The sequence below is a fragment of the Equus przewalskii genome, chromosome 5, assembly GCF_037783145.1.
Source record: "Equus przewalskii isolate Varuska chromosome 5, EquPr2, whole genome shotgun sequence".
NCBI classification, from domain to species: Eukaryota; Metazoa; Chordata; class Mammalia; order Perissodactyla; family Equidae; genus Equus; species Equus przewalskii.
The window spans coordinates 50,552,000-50,578,061 of record NC_091835.1 but is presented as its reverse complement, the minus strand read 5'-3'; the positions used below and the strand labels follow the sequence as shown (position 1 = coordinate 50,578,061).

Genomic DNA, 26,062 nt, shown 5'->3' with positions numbered 1-26,062 from the left:
GCTTTAAATTAATCAAGGGCCAACAATTTAAATGTAAAAGCAATGTGTAATTACCACATTGAAGCAAATGTCCTTTACACCACTAGCATCCACTTTTAAAAGGAGCAGGTATACATTAAGCAAAAGCGTAAAATGGCAAAATAAGGAAGTCAAATGAGGAGTTAGAACATATTTCCCCTAGCTAAATAACTTAAGACTTGCATTTAAATGGCAATCAAGTCTGATGTTAGCATTAACAGAGCAAAAGCATACCTACCAAAAAATTCCTGGAGCTCTATCTGCTTGGTTAATAAGGCATCTTGCAATTTATAAGTCCAAAAGCAAACGTGTTCATGAAAGGGGCTTCAGGACCATGTGCTCTGATTTTTAGGTAACAGTTACCTACTAATTAAGTGTGGAGTTTGGACGGCCACATGAGTAGGACTCCTGATTCTTCAGGGACTAAGAAAACAAATTTAAGGTTGTTAAAGTTAGTTTTATCTTATATTACTTTGATTGAGTCTTGCACGTAAATGAAAACCTTTTCTCATCTAAGTTCTTCCTTAAGGAAGATCAAGGACATTCCAATCTTTTTGGAGACCCTCATGATATTTGTTTTGTTTTCTTTTTCTCTCTAGTAAACCTCTACTCCATCCTAGAAAGAAATGTCTTATTTGGGTGGGAAAGGTGAAAGCGGTCTCCCACAGTGAACAATAGGAATAGAAGAAGAGAGAAGATGACTGTGAGCATAAGCCAGAGGAGAGAGGGGCAGCGGCAGTGCACATTACGCAATTCAGCCTGTCGTGGAACTTCCCTACTTAATTTAATACGCTTAATTCATCAGAGAGGATAATAGCAGCAGCGTGATTAATTTTGCAACATGTTTCATGAATGCCTTTACTCTTCCCCATATGTTATTATTGCTGCTACTTCACATGAGTATTTACGATAAATATGGGGACAATCATAGTTTTCAAATTTTGCAGAGGAAGTAGCCTGAAATTATGTGTATATTTTTATCCAATTACTTTATGGCTATTAAAGAATTAAAGTGTATTTATAAATGAAACAATATAATAAATGCATAGACAAACTGTCCTCAAAAAACTCAGTTTAAATAAAACACAATTCCATATACATCTATACCTAGGCCTTAAATAAAAAGTAAGTAAACTTCTTTGTTCTCTTATTGCTGACCACACAAAATCAAAGCCTCAAAGCTACATGCCTAGATGTCAGTTGATTTTCGTATTTCTACTGCCTGCCATATAACAGCCATTAATAAATAGATGAAGTTCTATTCAATAAGTGATGAATGAATGGATGAATAAATGTTTATATTCTTGTCTGTTGCTATTAAAGTGCTATAAATTTAACTACCAAATAAATATTTGATTTTCAATAACTACTTTAGGTAAATATTTAACAAAATAGAATTTTGAGAGAACGTTTTATGGCGTGAACTAGATCATCAATTAAATAATGAGACTGAGTAAAGATGTAAACAAAGGTGAAATTTTTATTCCAGAGGGTATAATCATTTGCACATCTTTCGTGATGCATCTTGTAGTCCAAGGACCTGCATGTAGGTATATTTCCATACATGTGAAGAACAAGGATGCAAATAGGAAGAAAAGAGTAGACTTCTTTAGGGTATTGGTGTCCCTGTTTTCTACTTCTCTATTAAAATTCCTTAGCAAAGAAATGAACGAAGTGTTAAGGAATGAGGAGAGAGAAATAACCCTCAAGATTCCGGAGGATGATTTTTCTTTGATAAATTATGTTTGATTTCTGTGAGTAATTTAGTCTTTGCACATTATAAAATTATGACTATCATACAATTATATTAGAGTAACATGTTTTTCCTGGAATAAACTTATTATTTGAAAATGATCTAAATGAATTATATTTTAATTTTATCTGTTTATTTTACAGTGTTTGTTAAGTTTACTTGGAATAATTTTCGCATTCATGGTGACAATTGATATTTCTTCAGTGCATCAAAGGCTGTTTGTGTCAAATTCTTTTCATTATCCAATTTATTTTTTTATCTGTGTGGAGGATTTTCATTGGCTGATATACAAATTCATTAGGACCTCTGCAATAGTTCTACTTCTGTGACCACCAGCTGATGTTAAGTGAAATATTTGCTCTCAGACAGGTCATAGTAGCTATAAGGAAATGGGACTTGCTTAAAGGATATGTTTGTTTGGCTTGTACTTGTTTTGTATTCTATTTCAGACAACTAAAATTAGACTACACTTTATTAGGAAGTTATAATCATGAATAGGTTCTTAAAACTTGTATTTGGATATACAAAATCTTATTCTCTTGAATATTATTGCATGAATTATTGTATTTTCTAGCATATTGTACACAAACCCTTTGTGTATCTATCACTATCAAACTATCACTTTGTGTATAAATGAAATAATTATGAAATATGCTATTTTCGAAAGCTTCAAAGGGCAAAATCTTTTAACAATTAGACAAGTAATTAAAGGAAAATTGCTTTCCTCATTGCTTGGTGGTGTACTTGATAGAAATGCTATCTTTTCCAATGCTTTCTTGACCTTGAAAATTACTTACATTCTTTCATATGTAAATTATTTATTTACAATTTTGAAATGTGTGTTTAATCTGTAAGAATAGGTGTTGGTCATGGTAAGCCTTCAAATTCCTCCTAAATAAGATATTGCAAATAAAAAAAGGTAGAAAATGCCTTACCTTTGGCATTTATTGTACATGTTCATAATTATGAGCATGCATGTCATAAATAAATAGTCCATTCCATTTTATAGTTAAGGTTTTTAAATTTTCATCTAGTCAAATGAAAAATAATTAATAGAAAATGGCAAACTATTGTAATTTTTGTATTTTTCATGAATAATAGGCATTTGTTATAGTAGCTCAGTAATAAATTATTAAAAGAACCAAATTGTGTAATAATATCATATAATGGGTCAAAATTACTTATATAGTCACCAGTAGAAGGATCAAGTGTGTGGGTTCTTATTAATATACCATTAGCCTGGTCACACAATGAAAGAGAATGAAAAGGCAATTTTGAATGACATTTCGATCAACTTTGCAACTGTCAACCTCTATTATGTCCTTGGGGCTTTGTACTTTTTGGCTTGCAGACATCTGTGCTGCCTTGCGTGGAGGAGAATATTAAGAGTTCTAGTGGGTCTCCTGCTCTGATAAATGCTTTGGGTAGTCATTTTTCAGTATGAGCATGTAATAGTGCTTAAAGCTAAGCATATGACATTTCACTCCATCAGCACCCACTTGTGCATCATCTTCATCGACACCACCATTCCCCTGTACACACGTTCACACTCTATTTCCTCTTTGCTCATAAATCTTCTCTGTTGCAGCTCTGAGAATATATTCCTTCTTCTTTTTTTTTCTGCACAGTCAAGTGAAACAGCTACCTTTAATTTCTCCAAGAACCCCCTCAAAACTTTGGCAAGAGTTGTAATGATGTCAAAAGAAATTTTCAGGCCATGATGACAAGAGCCAGTAGTTTCACACAGAAAGTAGTAAGCAGGTACAGCATTTGATGGGGGAAAAAGTGCCTAGAATATTTACAACTGCATAGTAAACAGTCAATAAACCTCCTATCTGACAGGATATTTAGGCTGAATTAACAACAAGAAAATCCGGACTCTAATCATTATTGGCCTGCTTATTCTCAGTGGTATTTAGTTTATTATGCACTTGCATGTTTTCATTTATTACTACCATATAGTATGTTCTGATAAAATTTTAAAGATTGAGATAAATTATATATTATATTATTATATTACATATTATATTATATATAATGTTATCTCCTGGTATTGAGGAAGCTTTTTAAGGGGTTTTGAAATCTAATAAATAAAAATTTTAAAAATAACCTCCTTTTATATTATATATGGCCATGGCTCTCAAATGTTACTGTGCATCAGAATCACCTGGGAATGCTTGTTAAAACACAGGTTACGGGAAGCCACCTCCTAAGTTCTGAGGATAGAGAATTTGACTTTCTAACAAGTTCCCAGGTGGTGCTTATGGTACTAGTCTAAGGACCACATTTTGAGAACTACTCATCCACACTGGTATATAGAAAAAAAGGGACACGAGACTCTCCCGGGTTTCTGCCAATCATAGCATCATATATAAGGATTAGGGGTGACCAGCTCAACTAAATGTTTCGAATTGAAAGATCTAGGAATAATTTTGCCCCTGTAGTTTTTAAAATGCTGAAGTAAACTTTTCATGATTATGTATTGAGCCAGTCATAGAATTATCTTACTTCACTTCCTTCCAAGATTCTATGAATCCATATGAATTTGGTATAATGGTCATAAATTTATTATGCATCTAACATGATCCCAGATTGCTGTTTGAATTCTCGTAGGTTTTCAAATGACTGTTCTTTTCTCTGAAACAGAAAATAATGTTAGAGTAATTTTTCCTAGTCTGTTTCTGGCTTTCCTAAGTGTAGCTAACCATGGACTCTAATAACAATAAATCACTTTAAAAAATATAAACTTGAAATAGATGTCATATTATACCATTTTACCACTTTTGTAAAGTGAGTTATTTCAATGTTTTTTTGATAAATATATGCATAAAATTTTGGGAAAATTAATTAATATATGTTTCTTTGTCATCAAATCACTTGATTCTAAATTATTCAACTTTCAACAAGTTATCCTCCTACTGGTAGATATTTTATGTTCTCAACTCATGAAGATGAAACAGTAGCTAAATGGAAATTAAATTTTTATTCTACAATGATATCTCTGTAAAATGAGATATAATGTAAACAATAAAGGACAAGCAAATGACATCATATTTCAATTTTAGAACACAGAAAAGGCATAACTTCTCAGTTTGCAATGAAAGTGATGTAATGTTAATATTATCTGGCTCTTATGAATGATGTGATAGAAATTTTAATGATAATTGTATCCATTGTATCCATAAATTTTAGAATGAAATTACATAACAGCTATTATAGAAAGGTATAAAATAGAATGTAAACTATGTAAACTTGACCTATTTAAACATAGAACAATTGGAAATCACCATACGTACTGACCAACCACATACAAATCTTCATACCACTATGTAATACATTGTAAGGAAGAGCTGGAAAACAAGTCTAGATTTAAAAAACATAATGTTAAGTGTTTAGAACAGTGTTGCATATAAATAAATAGTACATATTGGTATAACGGTAATTATGTTTATTTTCATTTTTAGATCAAATCCAAAAGTATTTTTGTGAGACCTGGGAGAAAAGATTATTTTCTAAGAAAGTTAGAAAGTTCTCCTCTTTTTTGTATTTAATTTGCAGAGCAGTTTTGATCAGAGATATACATCATTGAACTCCTCCGTCGTGGATGTTCTAGGCACTCTGCCTAAGCACCAGAGTACAAAGATGCATGTGACTCAACCCCTGTTCTTTGGAGATTGAAAAAAACCTATCTACATCATAATTTTATATGAACTATATATTCTCTCTCAATGAAAATGAATAGTACAATGAATAGCTTTTTAAGAATCTTTCTTACAGGTTACATCAGTTACATGCTTTCTGGATAGTTGAGTGCATGTGTACTTTCTCTCATACAAAAGGTTTTTCATAATATGTAGTTGAAAGTGACATTGTTGATAGCTAACCAAACACTGTAACGTTCAGACTGAATGTTAAGATCACTGACTGGTAGAGTAATAAGATGGGAAATGACAGGCTGTATACCTGTGTTTTTCTGGGTGTTTTTGATCAGCCTTTCCTTATCACAGCTCATGTTCTAATGATCATTGCAGGATGAAGTGGCACAGCCACTGAACCTATCAGCTAAACCCAAGACCTCTGATGGCAAATCACCCACATCACCCACCTCTCCCCATATGCCAGCTCTGAGAATAAACAGTGGGGCAGGCCCCCTCAAAGCCTCTGTCCCAGCAGCATTAGCTAGTCCTTCAGCCAGAGTTAGCACAATAGGTAAGTTCTGTTTCTTTTGTTCTTGCTGATTTTCTGTTTATGGCAATTGAATGAAATAATATTTTCATGGCAAATTTTGTATACCTTGTGCATGGCGTTAGTTCTATAGGAGAGTTTCAATTTGATGAATCTCATAGGTCTGTTTTAAATATGCAAATGAAGTTTATAACAGAAGTCCCAGTTATAATATCCCCCTGAAAATCTAATTTGAACTGGTTATGTTTATTGATGTAGCTAATGTTGTTAAGTTTACGAAATAAAGACACCTAAATGACTAATCACAGAGAGCAATTTTTCCAGAATGTCGTTGTTAGGTGACTTGCCTTTTTCATCACTGAAATTTATTTCCATTTTTTGTGATGTGTACAAAATGTACATAATGATGAAATACATTCTGCCTGGATCAGCAGTCAACCATCAGGATGTGAAGTTTGTTCAGTTCCATACTATTTGAGATTTACTTGAACACACCGATGTAGGATAAAGAGTGGGTAGCTTCAGTTCTCCATAACTGCCATTTCACTGCAGTAAACAAACACTAGAAAATGCTTCTATAAGCTAACTTTTAAAAGAAAAGTCCAATGGTTTTCATTTTAGTAACACATAAGTTAGATTGTAACTACTTACTTTAACCCATATTTATTGGTGTTTATTATTTGCATACAGTTAAGAGGAGGCCAGCACAGACTAGCCCTCAAGGAGCTCAGGGCTTAGTTGGGGAAAAGTCATCTATCCTATAGTACAAGTCACCTATTGTAAGTGCTCTTCCAGAGTACCACAGATACAATCCTACAATCAAACAGAGGAGAATGTTGGATTCTATTTGGGAAGATAAGTTGGAGGTAGGCTAATTCAAATGGAACCTCTAAGAAGACATACATTCCTAGGCATTTTAGGTTGTGAGAAAAACCCAGAGTGAAGGAGCATATTTTTGAGAAATGTGCTGGTTTGGCTAGACTATGAGTGTGTAGTGTAAAGTGATCAGAGCTAAAGCTGAAAGGGGCAGATGGAGTCCGATTGAATGCTATCTTAAGATATTTTGACTTTTTCTCCTGACAGCAATGTGATCAGAACTTTAAGAAGAGTATTGGCAGTGGAAAGAGATTGGAATCAGAGAAGTCATTGTTCTAGTGCAGGACAAGAGTAAGTTACATGAAATAGAAATAGGCAATGAAAAAGAAAAGGAAAGAATAGATCGAAGGGAGATTATTAAAGAATTGATGTAACTTATCTACAATAGCATGTACCTGATGAAGTTCAAGTTGGAGACAGAGGAGTCTAGGATTTTGAGTTTATAAGGTGAGAAGGGTAGTGCCTCCCTTAAGAGTGAAAGACAAGCCCAGAGTGGAAGCACGTTTGGGGAAAGACATATACATAAAGATTTAATAAGTGTTGAATTTGAAATGCGAGGAGCCAGTTAGGTAGAGATGCTCACGAGGAAACTGTAAATGTAAGTCTGATATATAAAAAGGGTGCTAGAATTTTAGATATGGAAATTATTTATTAAGGAGGCTGTTGAAGCCATGAGAGCATTTCTTCACTAAAAAAGTGTGCAGTAAGAAGAGAAGTGAGGTAAAGAATCATAGGTATTACCTACTGTATTCGTTATCTGTTACTGCTTAACAGACTAACTTAAAACTCAGCAGCTTTAAACAACGAACATTTATTATATCACAGTTTCTAAGGGTCAGGAATCTGCAAGCAGCTTAGCTGGGTGATTCTAGCTTAGGGTCTCTCTTATGGTTACAGTCAAGATGTTCACCGGGCTGCAGTCATCTATAGACTTCACTGAGGATGGATGAGCTTTTCCCAAGAGACTCACTCACATCCCTGTTGGCCTGAGAGCTCAGTTCTTTGCCATGTGGGTCTTTCCATGGAGCTACTCATAGCATGGCAGCTAGCTTTCCCCAGAGTGAGTCATCGAAGAGGGAGAGCAAAGAGAAAGCCACGGTGCCTTTTGTGACCTGGTCTCCAAAGTCACATACAGTCCGATCTGCTTTATTCTTTCCATTATAAGAGAATCACTAAGTCAGCCTAACTCAGAGGAAGGGGAATTATGCTCCAACTCTGGAGAGAGGAATATCAAAGTATCTTTGGACGTATTTTAAAACCACTACACTTTTTTAGGGGAAAAACTGATGAAGAGCAAGTGAGTGTTTTAGAATAAAAATGAATATAAGACAGTGTCCCGCAGGCTTAGCAAAAGTGAAAGTTTCAGAAAGAAGGCGTTATTTAATGATGTCACATTCTGCAGAAAAGTTAAAAATCATGAAGAAGAAAAGCCTTAGGATTTTTCTGGAGATCATGGTTGGGTAGACGCTGACATAGAGGTTTTAGTAGAATGGTTGAGCAGAATTCCAGTGACAAAGATTTGAAGACTATGAGGGAAGAAAGGGCGGTTGATATAGAGACCAGTCTTTTTGTAAGCTCAGTGTCGAGAAGTGATTATATTTTGAGAAGGCTGAATAGAGATAAGTTTTAGAATAGGAAAATCATATATATAAAAAACATATACATATATAGTAAGGGGAAAGAAGAGTTGGAAAGATATAGAGATATGAAAGAGTGCCTGCATGATGATGGAGCAAGGAAAGGAGATAATGAGAGAATATTAGCCTTGGAAAGGAGAAAAGCTCCTTCGTCTTTCTGAGACTGAAGGAAATGAAGAAGAAAAGGGTGAAGTTACAGAAAAATTCTAAGATGGACAGAAAGGAAACTAAAGGAGTGTATTTCAAATGCTTCAATCTCCACAGAGTGGAATTTCAGATTGTTTACCAAGAGGAGGTCAGTCTGGGGCACAGTGAGAAGAGAAATAGTGAAAACTTAAGTTTGGAGAAGGTTTAGGGTACACATATGCTCTTTACCATCATGCACCATTCTGTTATGATCTCTCAGTTAACTTTGCTCAGCATCCAAAATGGATGTCAAGTAAGATTTGCTTTCATGCCCTAAATATGTAAGAGAAAAAATATTTTATTTGGCAAGAATGATTCACTTCCGTAATAGACCTGAAGGATCATAAATATCACAGTGTTGGTATATGAGCTTCCTTTATAATGTCACTAGACCTAGAGTATTTAACTAACAGAATAACTAATATATTTGCATTTTTATCACATGAGGATTTTTTACTCCAGCTTTCCAAGGATTAAGTATGACAAAATATTTTATAAAGGCAAGGCTGTATTTAATGACATTTATCATCTGACTTTCTCCACTACTAAAACTTCTTTTATATTTTTCCCTGAAAAGTTCCTTCACCACATACACATCCCTCATATTTTCCAAGGATTTTGAGGCCACTACAATTTACTTTTTTCTTTTCGACAAATGCAGATGTTGAAAGCTGAAACTGTAATGAGTAATGATGTAGTTGGATAAAAGCTATGAGCATTAATGGTGTTGTAAAGGTCACCCCTGAAAGAAGAATTAATGTGTTATGCCATTAATAAACCACAGAAAACTGAACCAAAAGATACGTTATCGTTAATGACATGGGGCTCTTTGCTATATATCTATTAGCTACAAATATATAAAGTGAGTTTTTGAGGTTGGTGACCAATATTACAGTGTATTCTATAAGAATTCTTTTGATATAGTACACAATGATAGGCAGCTCCAAAGAAAGGGGATCCTTAAAAGGCGTGAATAGTTCAGAAGAATGCTGGATAATTTTAGAATCTTTTGACCAGATGTTATCTTTCCCTTGTTGGCCTTTTCTGCCTATGTTGTGCATATGTTTAACACTTTTAACTTTTTTAAAAGCATTTTTGATCTATTTTCTCACCGCAGCTAATTTTAGAATTACAGACCCTTAACTAGATCGAACAAATATCGATATCATCTAGTCAAAACTTGTTATTTTACAGATAGGGAACCAAGGCCTGTAGAGGCTAAGTGCTTATCCAGGGATTCCAAGTTCTTGTCACAGTGTTGACAGTTCTGTGGTCCCATGTTTATTACCTCTGTTTTAATTTCAAGAAAGCAAATGTCCATGAAGACCTAGTAACTTGCCCAAACTCACAGCCAGTGCAGTTTGAGTCCTTTCTAGCGTGGTCTCTGGGTTGACATGTTTTCTTTTTAGTAGTTGCCTTTTGGTAGCCTCCCTGCATTAGGTGCTCTACTCAATCATTTATTGATCCTTTCACTCATCCATCTAATAAATGAGTATTCAATATCTTTTCTTTGCCATACACTTTGCTAAGTCTGGAGGATAAGCAGATGAAAGTCTTGGACTGAGGCTTTAGATGCCTACAGTCTTTGTTCTCTCCTGTCTTTGGAAGACATTGAAACATACCATTCTTACCCTTCATTCCTCAGAGGCATTAGCACATGAAAAGCAAAACTTTATCTGAGCATATGCGGTAGATGCACATTGATTAAATAAAATGAAGGGGATGCCAGCCCAGTGATGTAGCAATTAAGTTCACTCACTCTGCTTCGGCATCACAGGGTTCACAGGTTCAGATCCTGGGCACGGACCTAGCACTGCTCGTCAAGCCATGCTGTGGTGGCATCCCATATAAAGTGGAGGAGGATTGGCACAGATGTTAGCTCAGCAGCAATCTTCCTCAAGCAAAAAGAGGAAGATTGGCAACAGATGTTAGCTCAGGACAAGTCTTCCTCACCAAAAGTAAATAAATAATAAAACAGTGCTGTAGACTGAAAAAAAAATGAAATGGAAGGAAATATTTTCAAGTCCATTAATTTGGTACTTCCTTCTACAACTTGCTAATTTAAAATATAACATGAAGAAGGATATTACCTTGAAATTTTGTTAGTTTACATTTTTCATGAGAGAAACTTCTTTGAGGGTAGATTGTTGAACAAGAATATTGTAATAGTTTCATATAAAGCCATTGGATTACCTGGAAGTTAGGGGTATTATTCAGTATCTGACACTTAATATTTGCATAGCGCTTTATAGTTTATAAATTGCTTTCACATTTATTATCTAATTAATTCTTGTTAGCTTTCACAGATGAAGAAATGACTACATATCAGGGTGCCAAAAATTTCATGATAAGTGACCTCAAAAACAGAAAAAAATTGGGGCCAGCATGGTGGCATAGTGGTTAAGTTTGCATACTCCACTTCGGCAGCCCAGGGTTCGCAGGTTTGGATCCTAGGCACAGACCTACCCATCACTCATCAAGCCATGCTGTGGTGGTGTCCCACATACAAAGTAGAGGAAGATTGGCACAGATGTTAGCTCAGGGCCAATCTTCCTCAAGCAAAAAGAGGAAGATTGGCAACATATGTTAACTCAGGGCCAATCTTCCTCACCAAAATACATATATTTATTAATATTTGTTGAAAATAACTTGAAATACATGTGCCCTCACTTTTACTTATAGCTGGAAAGTCCTATGTAAAATAAACGTGTAGTAAATAAGAATTTGTATTGCCTTGATAATGTGTTAAATCCATGAATTTTAGTAAACCTGTGTCATATGGTACAGGCATCCATTGATGTGATGACATAATCAATGAACTTGGAATTATAAAAGTAGATATTTTCAAGTTAGAAATATGCATTTATACCTTCAACAGACTCTGCCATGGGCCAAAGGAATAAAAGACAGAAAGAAAAAGGAATATCCTCAAGTAGTTCATAGACTGGTGTGAAAGGCAAACTTAGAAAAATGAAAGACAGTGTAACAGTGAAGGCATCTACAAGGTTTTGAAGGAGTGTATAAAAAGGAGGTGCTAATGTGGCCAAAGAACATGTCTGGGGTGTATCAGGGAAATCCTTACAGAAGGGATGACATTTGAATATATTCCCAAACACACCAGAAAGAGAGAGTATTTCAGTAGAAGAGAAAAGCTTGGGAGACAGAGGTGGGGTTGGGAGGAAGAAGACCAGTCCTGGAAAAGGAAATATTCCTGTGCAGCCTACGTACAGAACTTATGAGATACCAGCAGGAAGGATAAGCAGAGCTGATATCATGAAGAGACTTTTAGGCCATTTTAAAGTGTTTGGAATTTATCCCAGAATGACGTTTTTGGGGGAGTGTTAAAGAGTTTCTTGTTCCAGTATATTTGGAAAAAGCTGCATGCTGTTGTTATCTCTTGAAGATTCACAATGCACGTTAACATATTCAATATTTTGAGAATTTGTGCAATGAGGAAACCTTTCTAACTTTAGCTTGGTATTTCCCACACTTATTTGAACATGGAATTATTTTTTCACAGAATATTACAGATCATCATCTTATGAAATGCTCCGTTAAGCACTAGGGTACCAAGAGCTGGTTTTTTAATCATGTTAAGTGACATGATCCAAATCCCTTTTTTTGGAATATTTTGGAATGCTTTATCTGGAAGCAGAGTAGGAGATGGATTCAAGGAGGATAAGCCTAAAGACAAGGAAGCCAGTTCGGAGGTTAAGGCATTAGCCCAAGAGAAATACGAGGTGGCTTTAGCAAAAGCAGGGACCATGGGGATGGAGAAGAAGCACATTTGAGAGCTGAGGAGGAGGTGTAACTGTCAGAGTTTGGTTGCCTTTTATGAGTGTGGGGTAAAGGCGATACCTTAGATGACTCCCCAGTGACTGGATGGGCACCTGCAAGGGCATGTGGAATGTAGAAAGAACAGATTGAGGCAATGGGAAGATGATGAGCTCTGTGCTAGACATGCTGCATGTCAGTTACTCCTGGGATGCTCAAGTAGAGAAGCTTGGGAGACAGATATGTCTATCTGGAAATCAGGAAGGATTTGAGGCAGGCAGTAGATATTTTACAGTGCTTAAGATCACCCCTTGAGTCTTAAGAGCACACCTAGGATCAATTTTGATGTATCAGTTTCTAAGGCTACTGCAACAAAATACCATAAACTGAGTCACTTAAAGCAGAAACTTATTCTCTCACTATTTGGAGGGTAGAAATCCAAAGTCAAGGTGTCAGCAGGGTTAGTCCCTGCTGGAGGCTCTGAGGAAGAATCTCTTCCTTTCTTCTCACCTCGCTCCTAGTAGCTGCCAGCAGTCCTTGGTGTTCCTTGGTTTATAGGTGCGTAACTCCAATCTCTGCCTCCATATTCTCAGGGCCTTGTCTCCTGTGTCCCTGTGTGTCAAATCTTCCTCTCTCCTTTCTCTTATAAGAACACTGGTCATTGAATTTAAGGCCCACCCGAAATCTAGGGTGATCTCGTTTCAAGATCCTTCATTTAATTACATCTGCAAAGACTCTATTTCCAAATAAGGTCACATCCACAGATACCAGGGGTTAGGACATGGACCTATCTTTTTGAGGGATAAAGTTCAACCCATTACAAGTAGTTTCCTGTTTTTCCTTCTACCTCTCAACAGCTTCTTTCCTTGTGGAGCAGCCATTACTCACTCTTTCTGTTTAGATTTTATCCCCTCTCAGATTGGACTTTCCAGTTCGTCCCTTTTTTTGCCCCTGAAAATATATAAAAGGGACCTTTTTTAATTTTCAGAATTTTGTTGGTGATGGTTAAGAAGAAACAAGAAAACATAAAAAGTCAAATAGTGGTAAATTTAATAAGGTTACAGAATCTCACAAATTTCTTACATTAGTGATTCCTAACCTGCATTTCCCAAGTCTCATTTGAGGTGCTAACTGGAAGCCATATTGACCTTTGCCCTCTCATTTCCATCCAAGATTGAGGCTCACCAAACCTCTCCTAAACACATACCCTCCCTTCGGATCCTGTCTTTAGGTGCAAATGCTGCCTGAACAGATAACGAAGGCAGAATAAAATGTATCGAGTGATCATTTGGAGTCTTTTGGACTCTGATGGAATGACTCCCATTTCCTTGAACCTCTGTACCAGCAAGAAATGATATGCCCTCACAGATTTTATCATAACTGTCAAATCCTTGCAACAAGATTGCTGAGGGTGAGCATATAGGGAAAAATAAAGAGGAAAAAAAAGAAAGGAATTAACATTTTTACTGCCTCCTCAGGTACCAAGTGTTATCTACTCCTTCACATGTGTTATTTCATTTAATTCTTCCATCAACCATACATTCATTTTACAGTTGAGGGAAATGAAAGCTCAGTGAGATTAAGTATTACAATTTGTCAAATATCACACTTTCCAAGAAATAGAAACCCAGATCCTTCTGAACCCAATGCCCAAATTCCACCTATTTCACTATGCTATTTTGCAAGTAAAATGACAGTTACTGAATAACTTGGACCACTTGTCGTACTAAAGACTGTATTAACTCATTTCATTTTCGCAACATTTGTATATCTAATGAGTGTTATCCCCCATTTAACCATGAGATCCTTGAGACTTAGAAAAGTAAAATATGTATGATTTATATAGCTAGTAAGTGGTAAAGCTAGGATTTTAATTCAGACTTGTCCAACTCTAAAATACATACTTTTTATGAGTATTGAAACTTTGGACCAAAATCTAAAGAGCAGGTGAAGAAAAGATCCCAGGCCAGGGTATGAAGATGGCCGAGTCAGAGAGGAAAGGGATTCAGTACTATGATGAGAAACAAGGATGAAAAGAGTTTCAGTAATGAGGGGGTGGTCAGTGCTGTCATTCTGCAAGGAATGGAAAGTGTCCCTTGAATTCGGCAATTAAAAAAGCAAGAGAAGCAGACACAAAGTTGCAGTAGGAATGGGAGAGTGAGGAGGAATGGGAGAGTATGATAGGAATCTTTGAAAAGCTTGGCTTAGAAGCTAAAGAGAGAGACAGGATTGGAAAGAGAGGGCAGCACAATGTTGAGAGAGACTTTATTTGTTTGTTTTAGGAAGAGAACTTTGAGTACTTAGAGGTTGGGGTGGTAGAGATGGTAGAAAAAATCAGATAGATGATATAAATGTCGAAGAGAATAACCAATGGTCAGGTATAGAAATCTAGAACACAAGTTTAGGGGATTTGCCTTACAAGAAAGTAAGGTCACCATTTTCACTGAAACAGTAGGAGGCAATGGGCATAAATGGAAATATATTTGATGCTAGCGTCGGGTAGGAAGCAGGGGATGGAAGAGCAGGAAGGTGAGAATTCAGCTTTACTGGCCTTTCCAAAATCAGAAGCGAGCCCATTTGCCAAGAGAGAGGAAGCCAGCAAGGTTGGGAATTTGGTGACTGTGATGAGAAGAAAATGTAAAGAACCAGCAAAGGATCCTATTAAGATCCAACTTAGTCATATATAAACGCCATTCATGATTTAAGACAGAAGATACAAAAGTTAGAATTTCATACAGCATTTTAACTAAAGATCAAGTCTCTAAAAGCAGGAATGTTTATTTTAAAGTGAACACCTATTTCTACCTGCACATGAACACACACCTTAAGTTGGAAATAGCCATTACAGAACATATGTCTGTCAGTTATTCACCCCCATAATAATTTGCATCCCTTTTGCAGCTATATTAATCATTTTTCCTACACAATGTTATCTTGGCAGCACCTAAAAAGCATAAAGAATTCGTATTTTTATTTAACACCATGCGCCAAATGATTTCAAATATATTTGTGCTCTGAAGAGTCTAAATAGACTACAAAAACACATGATGTGCCAGGTTGTACGTAAACGGGTTAGAGGGTAGGAAAAGCAGGCTGCTTCTCATAAGATCTAAATAAACATACGCTGAGACCATCCCTGTCATGTAAGAGCTGCATTTCTTTCTAGAGTAGTAGTGTTCATGAACAGAGGAGTTCAAGAATAACGTATTAAGAAGGTTGTTTGGGAGAACCAAATCAGGATGTTCAGGATAATATAAGGTTAAAAACAACCATCTTCTATAGTAAATATTAACCCTGAAGGTTTGACCTAGGTCTAATTAGTTGTTTCCAATTCATATTTTATTTATAATGAGCAGAGATGTTTTCTTCTTTGAATAAGTTCCAATGAATTTAGCTCTGAAAAGCAAAATATACAGTAGTTCTCAAGGCTTCCCTTTCACCTACACTGAAACTTCTCTTTCTGCCTCAAGGAGATCAGAGGACGAGGTCTAGTGTGTGCATAGTAAGGGGGGGAAAGGCACGGATCATTTAGAAACCTTCCAGCACTGAAGCACTGCACTAATCTGACATCAGCTTCTTCAATAGAAATGTTAAGCAGCAAGAAAGTATTCTATGTTTTTTGGCAATCAGCAGATCAGATAGAAGAGTCTAGCAATACAACGAGGATGTGTAATCTGACATGATTAGACAAGGCTCTTTAGTACCAGAACATTCATAATTGAGACAAAGAAAGAGTATTAATAACACTTTCCTAACACGGCAGTTAGCCATTTTATATTTCCTTTCTTTAATCTTAGTGTTTTTCAACAAATCATGGGATTTAATAGCGTGTTTTGGCAGATTAGAGGATTTATGGCCCAGATGTTTTTTGTTCTAAAAATGGATTAGGGTGTAAAGTTTGCTGGAATCCATGAAACATGTTGAGGCAAGCCGGTCATTTTATGTGTGATTAGTGCCTGCCTTCTGTCTCACAGTCCCTCCATCTGTCACAATTCACCAATGGATCTGGTTAGATTTAGCCTCATGTCACAAACAAGTCCCTTTTCTGGGCAATTTCATATTATAGATTCAGTTTATGCCATTTTATGCCCTAGTTAAAAGATAGGGAGAGTGAAAGAAGAGATATTAGCTTTCCTTTCAGTATATGCCAAACAATCTTTTCTCGTTAGTTTTCTCTCCTAAGATCATGCAGATTATCATCGTAACGTGAGTCAAATAAATGACCAGTGTTCAAATTAAGTTAAAAGATAATTTTCTTACTTACACCTGTTATTCTTTAAAAGAAATATCTTGGCAATGCTTTTTTTCCTGACTCTGGATTGTGGAGCTGCAGACACAAGCTGGTCACTTGACCATCTTATTAAGAGTGTGAATTAAGTGTGACTACAGTTACCAGTAGCCACAATTTCTTATCAGACAATTACAGGTGCTTGGTTCCATTCTGTGCTTGAGGTTTAGCCCCTTAACTCTTGGCAAGTTTGTATCATTAGCAAACCACTGCCACCTGTGGTTTATTTCCCCATAAATGGATTCAGGAGGAAAATCATCTTCTTACAGTCAGTTAATAATGATTTATCCCTTCTGTTTATAACAAACGTAATAGTAGTTTTATACACAAACTCTAAATTGACCTTCCTAATGCTATGAGAGTGTCAATAATTATAGTGATAATTATCAATACCCTGTATCCTTTGGTAATATTCAAATGATCCTTACATTAAAAAAATCAAAGATAGGTTTTATGTTTTCACTACAAAATATTCAGATAACTAAAAAGAGTTTATTTAAAAATTATATTTTAAACTTCTTTCCAAACACGTGGAAACAACTACATTTCACTTACATATGATGTTTTTATTGTTTGGCGACATGCCCATGTATCACTATGTGATTCAGTCGTCAATTATTCATTCATTCATTCATTTTAGACAAATTCCATTGAGAAATTATTATATGCCACACACCAGTCATTACCTCAAAAAGAAATGATTTTTCTAGTTAAAGGTTAACCTATCCATGCATTTGTATAAAACGTATCCTTTGTTCTGGCACATCTTCAGGTTATTTAAATGACCATGATGCTGTCACCAAGGCAATCCAAGAAGCTCGGCAGATGAAGGAGCAGCTTCGGCGGGAACAGCAGGTGCTCGATGGGAAGGTGGCTGTTGTGAATAGTCTAGGTCTCAATAACTGCCGGACGGAAAAGGTGAGTTCATAAGCGAACTGACTTTCCCAAAACACTTAAACTGCAAGAATGCTTTTCTTCTTTATCTTTTCATCTTCTCATCCTCAGAATGATGGTTCTCTCTCCCTTTTTCTCTCTGTCAATACAGAAATCTCCATGCCCATCTTGATCAAAACCATCAGGAAATGGGCACAGTTAGAATTCTGTGTCCATCTCCAGACCTTATTGACAATAAATATCCCTTTTCTGCCATCAGTTTGCATTCAGATGAAATGGAGTTTGAAATATCTGAGTCTGGGTGAAAGTTTTGATTTGCAGAGATGCTTAACGTGTATTTGCGGATGAGCTGGATTTGAAAATGCTGAATCTTCCTTAATCAGCATAAGCTTGGATGATACCCATGCTCTAGTCTAAGTATCCACGATCCTGAGCTTGTCATAATATGTTTCTAATGCAAAGCAGTGTCAAGTTCGAGGTGACTGCACAGTTGGAAAATTTGACTTTATTATAAAATGAAATGTGCTTTTTAAAACTTGGGCATTGTTATTATACTTAAGCCCAGTGAAACTTCTGAATTTATCCAACGTATAATAATTTCAAACTCTTTTGTCTAAGCTAGATTGCATTTTATTCAGAAAAATATTATCAGTTATTATAGAATGCTCAGAGTGATATACTTCTTGTGGTAATATTTGATATGTTTTGAATTGAAAATTAGAAGTGTTACTGAATCCCCTTTCAACAATCCTATAGCTAAATAGATAGAATGAATAAAGAAAAAATCATCAGCTACTTAGCAATAACTTGAAAGTTAATCATCATGGGGAACTTATGAGTCAAACTGTATTGTCCAGAATGAGCAGATTGCTAATTTGGATAGCTTTCTGGTTTCCCAGGTTTTATATGGAAGTTGGTGTATAATCTCTAGGAAGCTAGCAATCTGCAGAGGGAAGGTGAAATATACGTGTGATCCTGTCACAACTGTACTTTTCTCTGGTCCAAACATGGGTCAAAAGGATGGAAAAACAATTTCGATTCTGTTCTGTTTCTGGAGGGGAGAGCAAAACATGGATCCGTATACATCCCTTGCAGTCATTCTCACAACGTAAGAAGACCAACATTGGTGTAGCAAGAAGGGCACACAATTTTTCTAGCTAAGCTCTAGAAGGGAAGGGGAAAAGCAAAGTGACAGCTCTAAGAAGGAATGATAACAAGCATAAAGAAATTTATATTCAGATATTTAAACATTCTTGAAAGGATGCTTGAACAGAAATTCCTTTTCTCTGCTCCCCATGTAGAAATGAGTTTAACACTCAGCCAGATGCTAATGCAAAGTGACTCAAGCTATTCCTCGCAAGCATAGCTAAATTGCCGTTATTTGTTAAGCGCATTGAATTCAGCTGTGGATACAGCAGTTGGTTGCATTCAGCAAGCATCTGTACCCTTTTTTTTCCTAATCCTCCAAAGCAGAGACAACTCTACCTATCTCCCCCCCTCTCCTCCCCTGTGCTGGCTGGGAATTGTCAAGTGACAACCGACCAAATCCTTTTGGACAGGAAGCCTTCATCGTGAGTTCTATATACTTGCAAAACAGGCCTTGTGGTTGGATCAGGGAGCCCATTAAAAGCACTTTGATGGTATGGAAATTCATCTTCATGAAGCTCCTAGGCCCCTAAGCAGCATGCCGTTTAGCTGTGGTTACAGATCAGTCATTCACATCGGAGGGCAATAATTGTGCTGACGGCTTGTAAGGCAGTGGAAGTACATAAAATAATCCTGGGCCCTCCACCATGGCACTGCAAGTTAATCTTCTCTAATACAGATCAGCTGTTGTTCTAACACATGACTTTATGCTGGCTCCAGTGACTCTGCTCAGCCTTTTGATTAAGTAACAGGAGTGAAACCATCTGCATTCACTTTATTCCATAGTTGTCCATTGTTAGGGGACTGTATTTCCACTTCTTGTTCCACCTCCACAATCATACTTTCTCTGATTAGCACCTTCTATTCGAGGGGCAGGAGGGAGAGTTGCTTCTGTGTAAAGCTACTGCTTTCATTTTGCTTTCTCTTTTGCAGAATTATAATAACTTAAAAAATATATTTTTGAAGTAATACCTGCCAAAATCTGCTGTCCAGTTCAGTTCTGTCCATGCTCAAGAAGGTTATCATTGCCAAATCTCTTCATCCGGTACTTTCAATGTAGTTGAGTTACATCTTCACGTATATGCTTATTTTTATGGGTTTTAAGTGAAAATTTTAAAATAGGAAAGTGAAGCAGTTCCATTATTGTAATGGTAGGGCAACTTCTTGTCACGTGTAAGTAAACCTTTTCAGCAGAACGACCCGATTAGTTCATCCCTTGTGTTACCCTTGACACTGGGAATGAAGCTGAGATTATTGAAGCTCTCTTTGAAGCCGGTACTACTGTGGACACCTTTTCCTGTTGAACTACCTTGGGTGTCATTTCTACAATATTAATCATTGATCTATGTCTCTGTAACTCATGAGAATGACATAATGTCAAATTTATATCTTTTCATTTGTAATTATTCAACATTAGCACCTGTATGTATTAGGGATGGTGCTGTGTACTCAAGGTACTGTATTGAACAAGAAAATATGTCCTCTGCCTTTATAGAGTTTACAGTTTAGACCAAGTTATTATTTTGACTGTTAATCATGGCATATTTATACATTTGAGCCTACCAATAGGAGTTGAATAAAGACTCCATATTGCTCAGTATATCAGATCTGTTATACACCTGAGTTGACAAAAGCGGATGCTTGTTCTTCCACATAAAGTGGCATCACTATGTGTATTGTGCTGTTATTTTCCTAATACCTCCCTTTTTAATAGATTTTTTATAATCACCCAACTTTGTCCATGGCCAAAGCATAGGTAGATCAGTGGTTGGTTTGACATTTTGCTTCATAATTCTTAATAAAAGATATAAACAGAATATATGATAAAATTCCTCTTATAGTTTGCACTGTCATTTTCTCATATTATTTGAATCCCAAAAGAAGGACTTTTTTTCTCTCTAAAACAATACTTCCAACTTCCTAAACCCAGAAAGTAAGTGAAATGTAAGGAGTAGGGGAGATAAACGAGAGGGAAACATGGAAAGGAGCTGGGGGAAAGGAAAGAGGGAAAGAAAAGAAATTCACCCTGGTGCTTTGCATCCATCTCCAAGGTGATAGCATGACCTGAGACTCAGGACAATTGGAGTCCTGTGACGGAGATCTGTTTCCTTGAGTACACAAACCTTATGCATGTTAACTTTTCTTCACATTTTGAATGACCAACATAGTTGTCCCAACTAGAAGGTCTTAATTCTGAAAAGCTGTAATTGGACAGTGAAAACAATTAGAAGTGTGAAGACAGGGACAAATGTTTTCCAGTAATATATACAAAAACACATAATGAAAGTCATTTTTACTGAAACACATTTTAATTGAAGACTTCTAAAAGATTTTTCATTTCTTTACTTTTCTTGGAAGTGTTTCAACATACCCAAGAATTGTGTATGTCAGGTTTCTTGGAAACTCTGGGACACAGTGTTATTTATAATTGTCATCTCTGGTTAATTATAGTCTGATTGTATATTCAAATAATGTTATCTTTTGCCACACAGCTCTGTTACAGATTAGTGTTATGGGCGAATAAGTAAGCTTCTCAGGTAGGAAGAATCAGAACGAAGACCTTCAGACAATTGTTTAGTAAAAAACACTGGCTTTGCTTCATTAACACCCAAATGGCACAGTTTGACCGTTCAATCAACTGCATACTCAAGTTCTGACCTTGTAGTTGGAGGTATCCATACCCACCAGGAGACCATAAAAACCTCAGTTTTTGTCCTCACCCCACCAGGCAATACTAATGTCATAGGGACTCAATGCTTTTGACCGAAATGAGGAATAGACCAGAAGTTTCTCTGCTTATTTCCTTCCCTCCCAATGTAGTTATCCTAAGAAGATGATGTCTATGCTGTACTATCTGTTAGAGATGTATTTCCTTATGGATATCAGGAAATCTGAATACAGTAGTTTCAACAAATAATGAATAATTTTTAGCACATAATGAAGTTCAGGAGTAGGAGGTTGGTGGCATTAGTCCATCATCTGGTGATGTCAGTGGCTGAAATCTCTGTGATTCTCTTGGATTTTCCCCTAGGGTCACAAAGTGTTGCTGTATCTACCACTCTCCCCTGAAGGCAGGCAGACTCAGGAGGAAGAAGTTGTTCTCTCTTTGCTAAGTTCAGTCTCATTTGCATAGGGATGCTTTTCATTCCTCCTTCATTCACATAGGCATGTTTTACTGCACCCCTCAAACTGACTTCCACAAACAGCTCATTTGGGTGGAGCTGGGTCATATGGACACCTTTCAAACCAGGGAAGAGAAACTGATTTAAATCGATCATGAATTATTTTCTGGGACTAAATTAGAGACCTTATCCCATCCTCCCTGAGATCAAAGGATATCTTTTTGTTTTTTTAAGAGAGGCAGACTGCCACATGCAGCGCCTCATTTGGATGTGTCTGGAGTCTTGGACGCTTGACTACCCTATGTTCTCCTACAAATGGACCTTGAGAGCTTATTTGGAGGTCCTGGAAGGGTAGCATGGCTACTCATATACCCTTGACCAAAGAATGATCCTCCTCTATCAGGGAAGGGTGTCCTCTTGACAGAGCACAGCTTCAGGAGGGTTGCACGTGGAGCAGTGAGGGAAGAAGGGGAGACCCGCCTAGCCAGCCAGATCAGCCAAATCGACCCTGGCGATCAATGGGGTGACATGTCGTAGCCAGATCACCCTCACATCCAAGGGATATCTTAAAATCAAAGATTACATCGACAGAGAAGAAAAGACAGACCAGAATGGCTATTGAATAGGAAAAGGCCCTTGTCATCCACAGCTACATTATAAAAATGATATCAAAACTCAAATACTTCCTTCATAAAACTGGTTTGTTTTGATTATTTTTATATTTGTTGTCATCTGTCTAAGTACTTTTGCTCTTCCACTGTTACAAGTGCAGGCCTTCCACCTTGTCTGTGGTCCATAAAGAATTAAACTCCAGTCCAGCATATGTCCAAGAAAACATTGCTGGACAGCAGGTTAAATCATTGAATGTGTGTTCGCACAGATGCTGTCTACATGTTAAGGCTGACTTTGTATTGCTTTTCATATAGAAAACAGAGGTCACTCACAAAACTAAACATGCAGATGTGTGCAAGTACTTCTTAAGGTAGAGAATTTATTCACCAACCATTAATTGCCTACAGTGTACCTGAAATCTAAACACCTACACGTGCTGCAAATTCATCTATAACTGCAAAGAAATGCCTGGGAAACTGTCTTGCTTTTTCTTCCGCGGTTCAGTGAAAATTCTTTGCAAATTTCCATTGAATAAGATGAAAATCTGGTGAATAATATTTATGTTTTAAATAATAATTTACTCATTAATGTCACCAGTTTCTGGTTTTGGTTGTCAGTCATATTCATAAGAAGCCTTATCACCGACTATATAGACTAATTTGTAAGCAAAGGTTAATTTTATTACTCTAGCACTTGGAAACTCTTCCATCACAACCTCCTCTGTTCTGCCATTGTCAACCCTTTTCTTTCCCTTTAACAGAGTGCCAAACATGAAATGACAGTGACCAATGTTGACTTAATGTGGATGTTTAATAATGAAAAAAAGTGTGTCAGTTGCAGCATTAGTTACAAATGGCAGTAAGTGTATCAGATGGCAGCCCTGTAATAATTTTACATCCATCATTCTTTCCTGATGCTTCGCTGGCCGTCTGATGGATGGGGCCAGCAGTGTTAACTCTTCAGAAACTGACACAGTGTATCTAGTTCAGCATTATCTAACACATGCTCCTTCCCTTAGATAAGGAGAAGGCATGTGAGGAATTGTGAATTACAGGTTTTGCTTTGAAAAAGTGAATATGAAGGAACTCAAGCCTTTGCATTCAGTATAAGATACTACCATTACTTGATGATTTGTGGATGGCTTTTGTAGATGTTGCCTTTAGGTAAAATGAATTAGAGAAGTCAAATTAGAACTAGATATTTCAGTGGTTCAAGGAAAAACTTCATGAAGGAGGAAGGCATGTTAGGTAAATCCTTCAGGAAGAAATAAGATAGATCATTGCAAAGTTTGGCAAAGCAGGAGTTTTTTTAGGAGGGAGGAATGTGTTTTTAAAAAAGTCCCCAAACTTTTAAATCTTCTGGTTAGAATTTGTCTAGGAAAAATTAAAATAACATAAACGATTTATATTTTCTCTTTATAAAACTGAGTGTATGTTATTTTTTATGTTTTTTAATCTCTGTATTTACATATAATTGTTTATTTGGTGACTTTAAAAGAAACACCAAATCTGAAGTTGAATATTTGCCTTTTTATTATTGGCATCTCTCTACTCTGAGAATTTGTATAAAATGAAAGGGGAACTGCTTTCTAGGCAACTGATTATTAGAAAATCTAGACCAGCTTTTTATGTGCGAGTTGGCATTTGATCCTTAGGTTTTCTTTTCTTTTGTTTTTCATTCATAAAACCTTCTTAATTCTGAGTGTCTTAGCTAGGGAAGACTTCTTATGGGACAGGAGGGGAGAGGAAAACCCCTTAGTGAATATTATCAGCACAGAGCAGCCCGTTTTCAAAGACCATGACAAAAAGGCAAATAGGTATTATGTCATCACTCATCCATCACTCTATATGTCAGCCTTTCAATAATTCCAATAGACATTCTCGACAGGCTGGTGCAAGTTAAAGGGGCTGTTTGTTTCTAGAAATCGAGTATAGGCTGTCTATAGCCTTTTGTTCCAGATGGTTTTCTTCTGTGTCTTTTCATTTCTTTCTTGTTCTTTCTTTTCTTTTTGGGGGTATTTAATTGAAATACATGCCGAGTTTGCAGACTGCAAAGATCAGAGCTGTTTTCGTCCAGCAGTGGTAACTATGCATTAAACATTTTGATTTGTTTGAGCTTAAAGTTTAGTCCTTTTTTGCCATTTGCTTCATGGAGTTTGTGTATATTTACAGCCTCTGCATTTAATGGCCACATGCCTTATTTTCACAGATGGCCAGTGGAAGACTTTTTCTTTCTCTTAGTATAGCCCGCTTTCAGTTTTGCTACATTTGTCACAGTGCCACTACTTGCAGCTAGCAAGTGCCCACGCTTGGTGGGGAGCAATTATGGTGTGAGTTTTTAAGGAGCTTTTTAAAGGTTTTTTTTTTTTTTTCCAGTAAACTTTTTATGGTTTAATTTTCAAGCCTAGAAAAGCTGTGCATGTTTTCAAACAGAGAGTCTTGTGTTCTTTACATCATTCTGGTAGAGGGGTTAGTGCAGGATGGTCCAATAAAATGAGACACAGGGCATGCCAAATTGAGCTTTCAGATAGACACCCACAGGCCTCTCTGATGATTGAAACTGGCTATTCATTTAAAGATATGAGGCTATGCTCCCATAGTATTCCTGAAAAAAGCAAACACTCTGTAGAGAACGATCTAGATATTTTTTAAAGTAAGTTTCCATGGTGAATAGATAAAAGACTAGAAGAAGAATAAACAATAGTTAAGCCAAGGTGCTGAGGTTGTAAATTTACATATATGTCCTCACATTTCTGATTTTTCTAAATTTTCTCTAAGTAAAATAAGAATGACTTTTGTTGTTTGACCAGAAGTGTTATTTTTAAAAGCCTGGTCTATTAAGAATGGGCTTCCCTTCCCTTCTCCCTTGCTCCCTTTCTCATCTCCAAGAGCAAATAGCTGTCTTCAAGACAGTTCAGCCTTAAGGCACTGAAATGGCTAAAGAGACCTTGTCTTTCAGTTACCCTCTTTTAGTTAGTAGGTGTATTCTCTATTGTCATTTTTTGCAAGCTACTTTAACAATATGGATTACAAATTATGAGGAAAATATTCTGAATTTAGCATTTATTTCAAAGGGTTTCATTGAATCTTTCCAATAATATATTCTCTCCTTCTTTACAACGGAGAAGGACTTGCTTCTGAGGCATAGGAGTAATAACGACTATTGATATGTATTTTGTGCTTTACCTTTTTCAAAGTGCTTTCACATCTCATACTGTAATATAAGCAGAACAGTATTCTTATCTTTGTTTTAGAAATAAAAAACTTGAGATTTGAGAAGGTTACAGGAATTCAAGTGGTAGATCAGTTTTTAAACCAAAGTCTTCTGACTCAGATTTCAGTCTCTTTTCCAGTGGAGCATGCTGAAGAGGTTCAAGAAAGACACCCAGCTGTGGCCGGCCCAGTGGCCTAGTGGTTAAGTTGGCATGCTCCCCTTTGGCAGTCCCAGCTCGCAGTTTTGGATCCCGGGCATGGACCTAGCACTGCTTGTCAAGCCATGCTGTGGCAGTGTCCCACATAAAAGAGGGGAAGATTGGCACAGGTGTTAGCTCAGCAACAGTCTTCCTCAAGCA

At 36.6% G+C, this 26,062-nt stretch overlaps 1 protein-coding gene across 48 annotated transcripts in view; it reads left to right on the top strand.

Annotated features, from left to right (window-relative positions):
* The window catches only part of SOX5 (SRY-box transcription factor 5), a 947,484-nt gene that overhangs the window by 897,484 nt on the left and 23,938 nt on the right, over window positions 1–26,062 (top strand). For all 48 annotated transcript variants that reach the window (XM_070620840.1, XM_070620831.1, XM_070620821.1 and 45 more), the window contains 2 exons: window positions 5,803–5,980; window positions 17,490–17,635. In XM_070620840.1, the coding sequence (XP_070476941.1) occupies window positions 5,803–5,980; window positions 17,490–17,635 (324 nt within the window). The remainder of the gene's footprint in view (window positions 1–5,802; window positions 5,981–17,489; window positions 17,636–26,062) is intronic.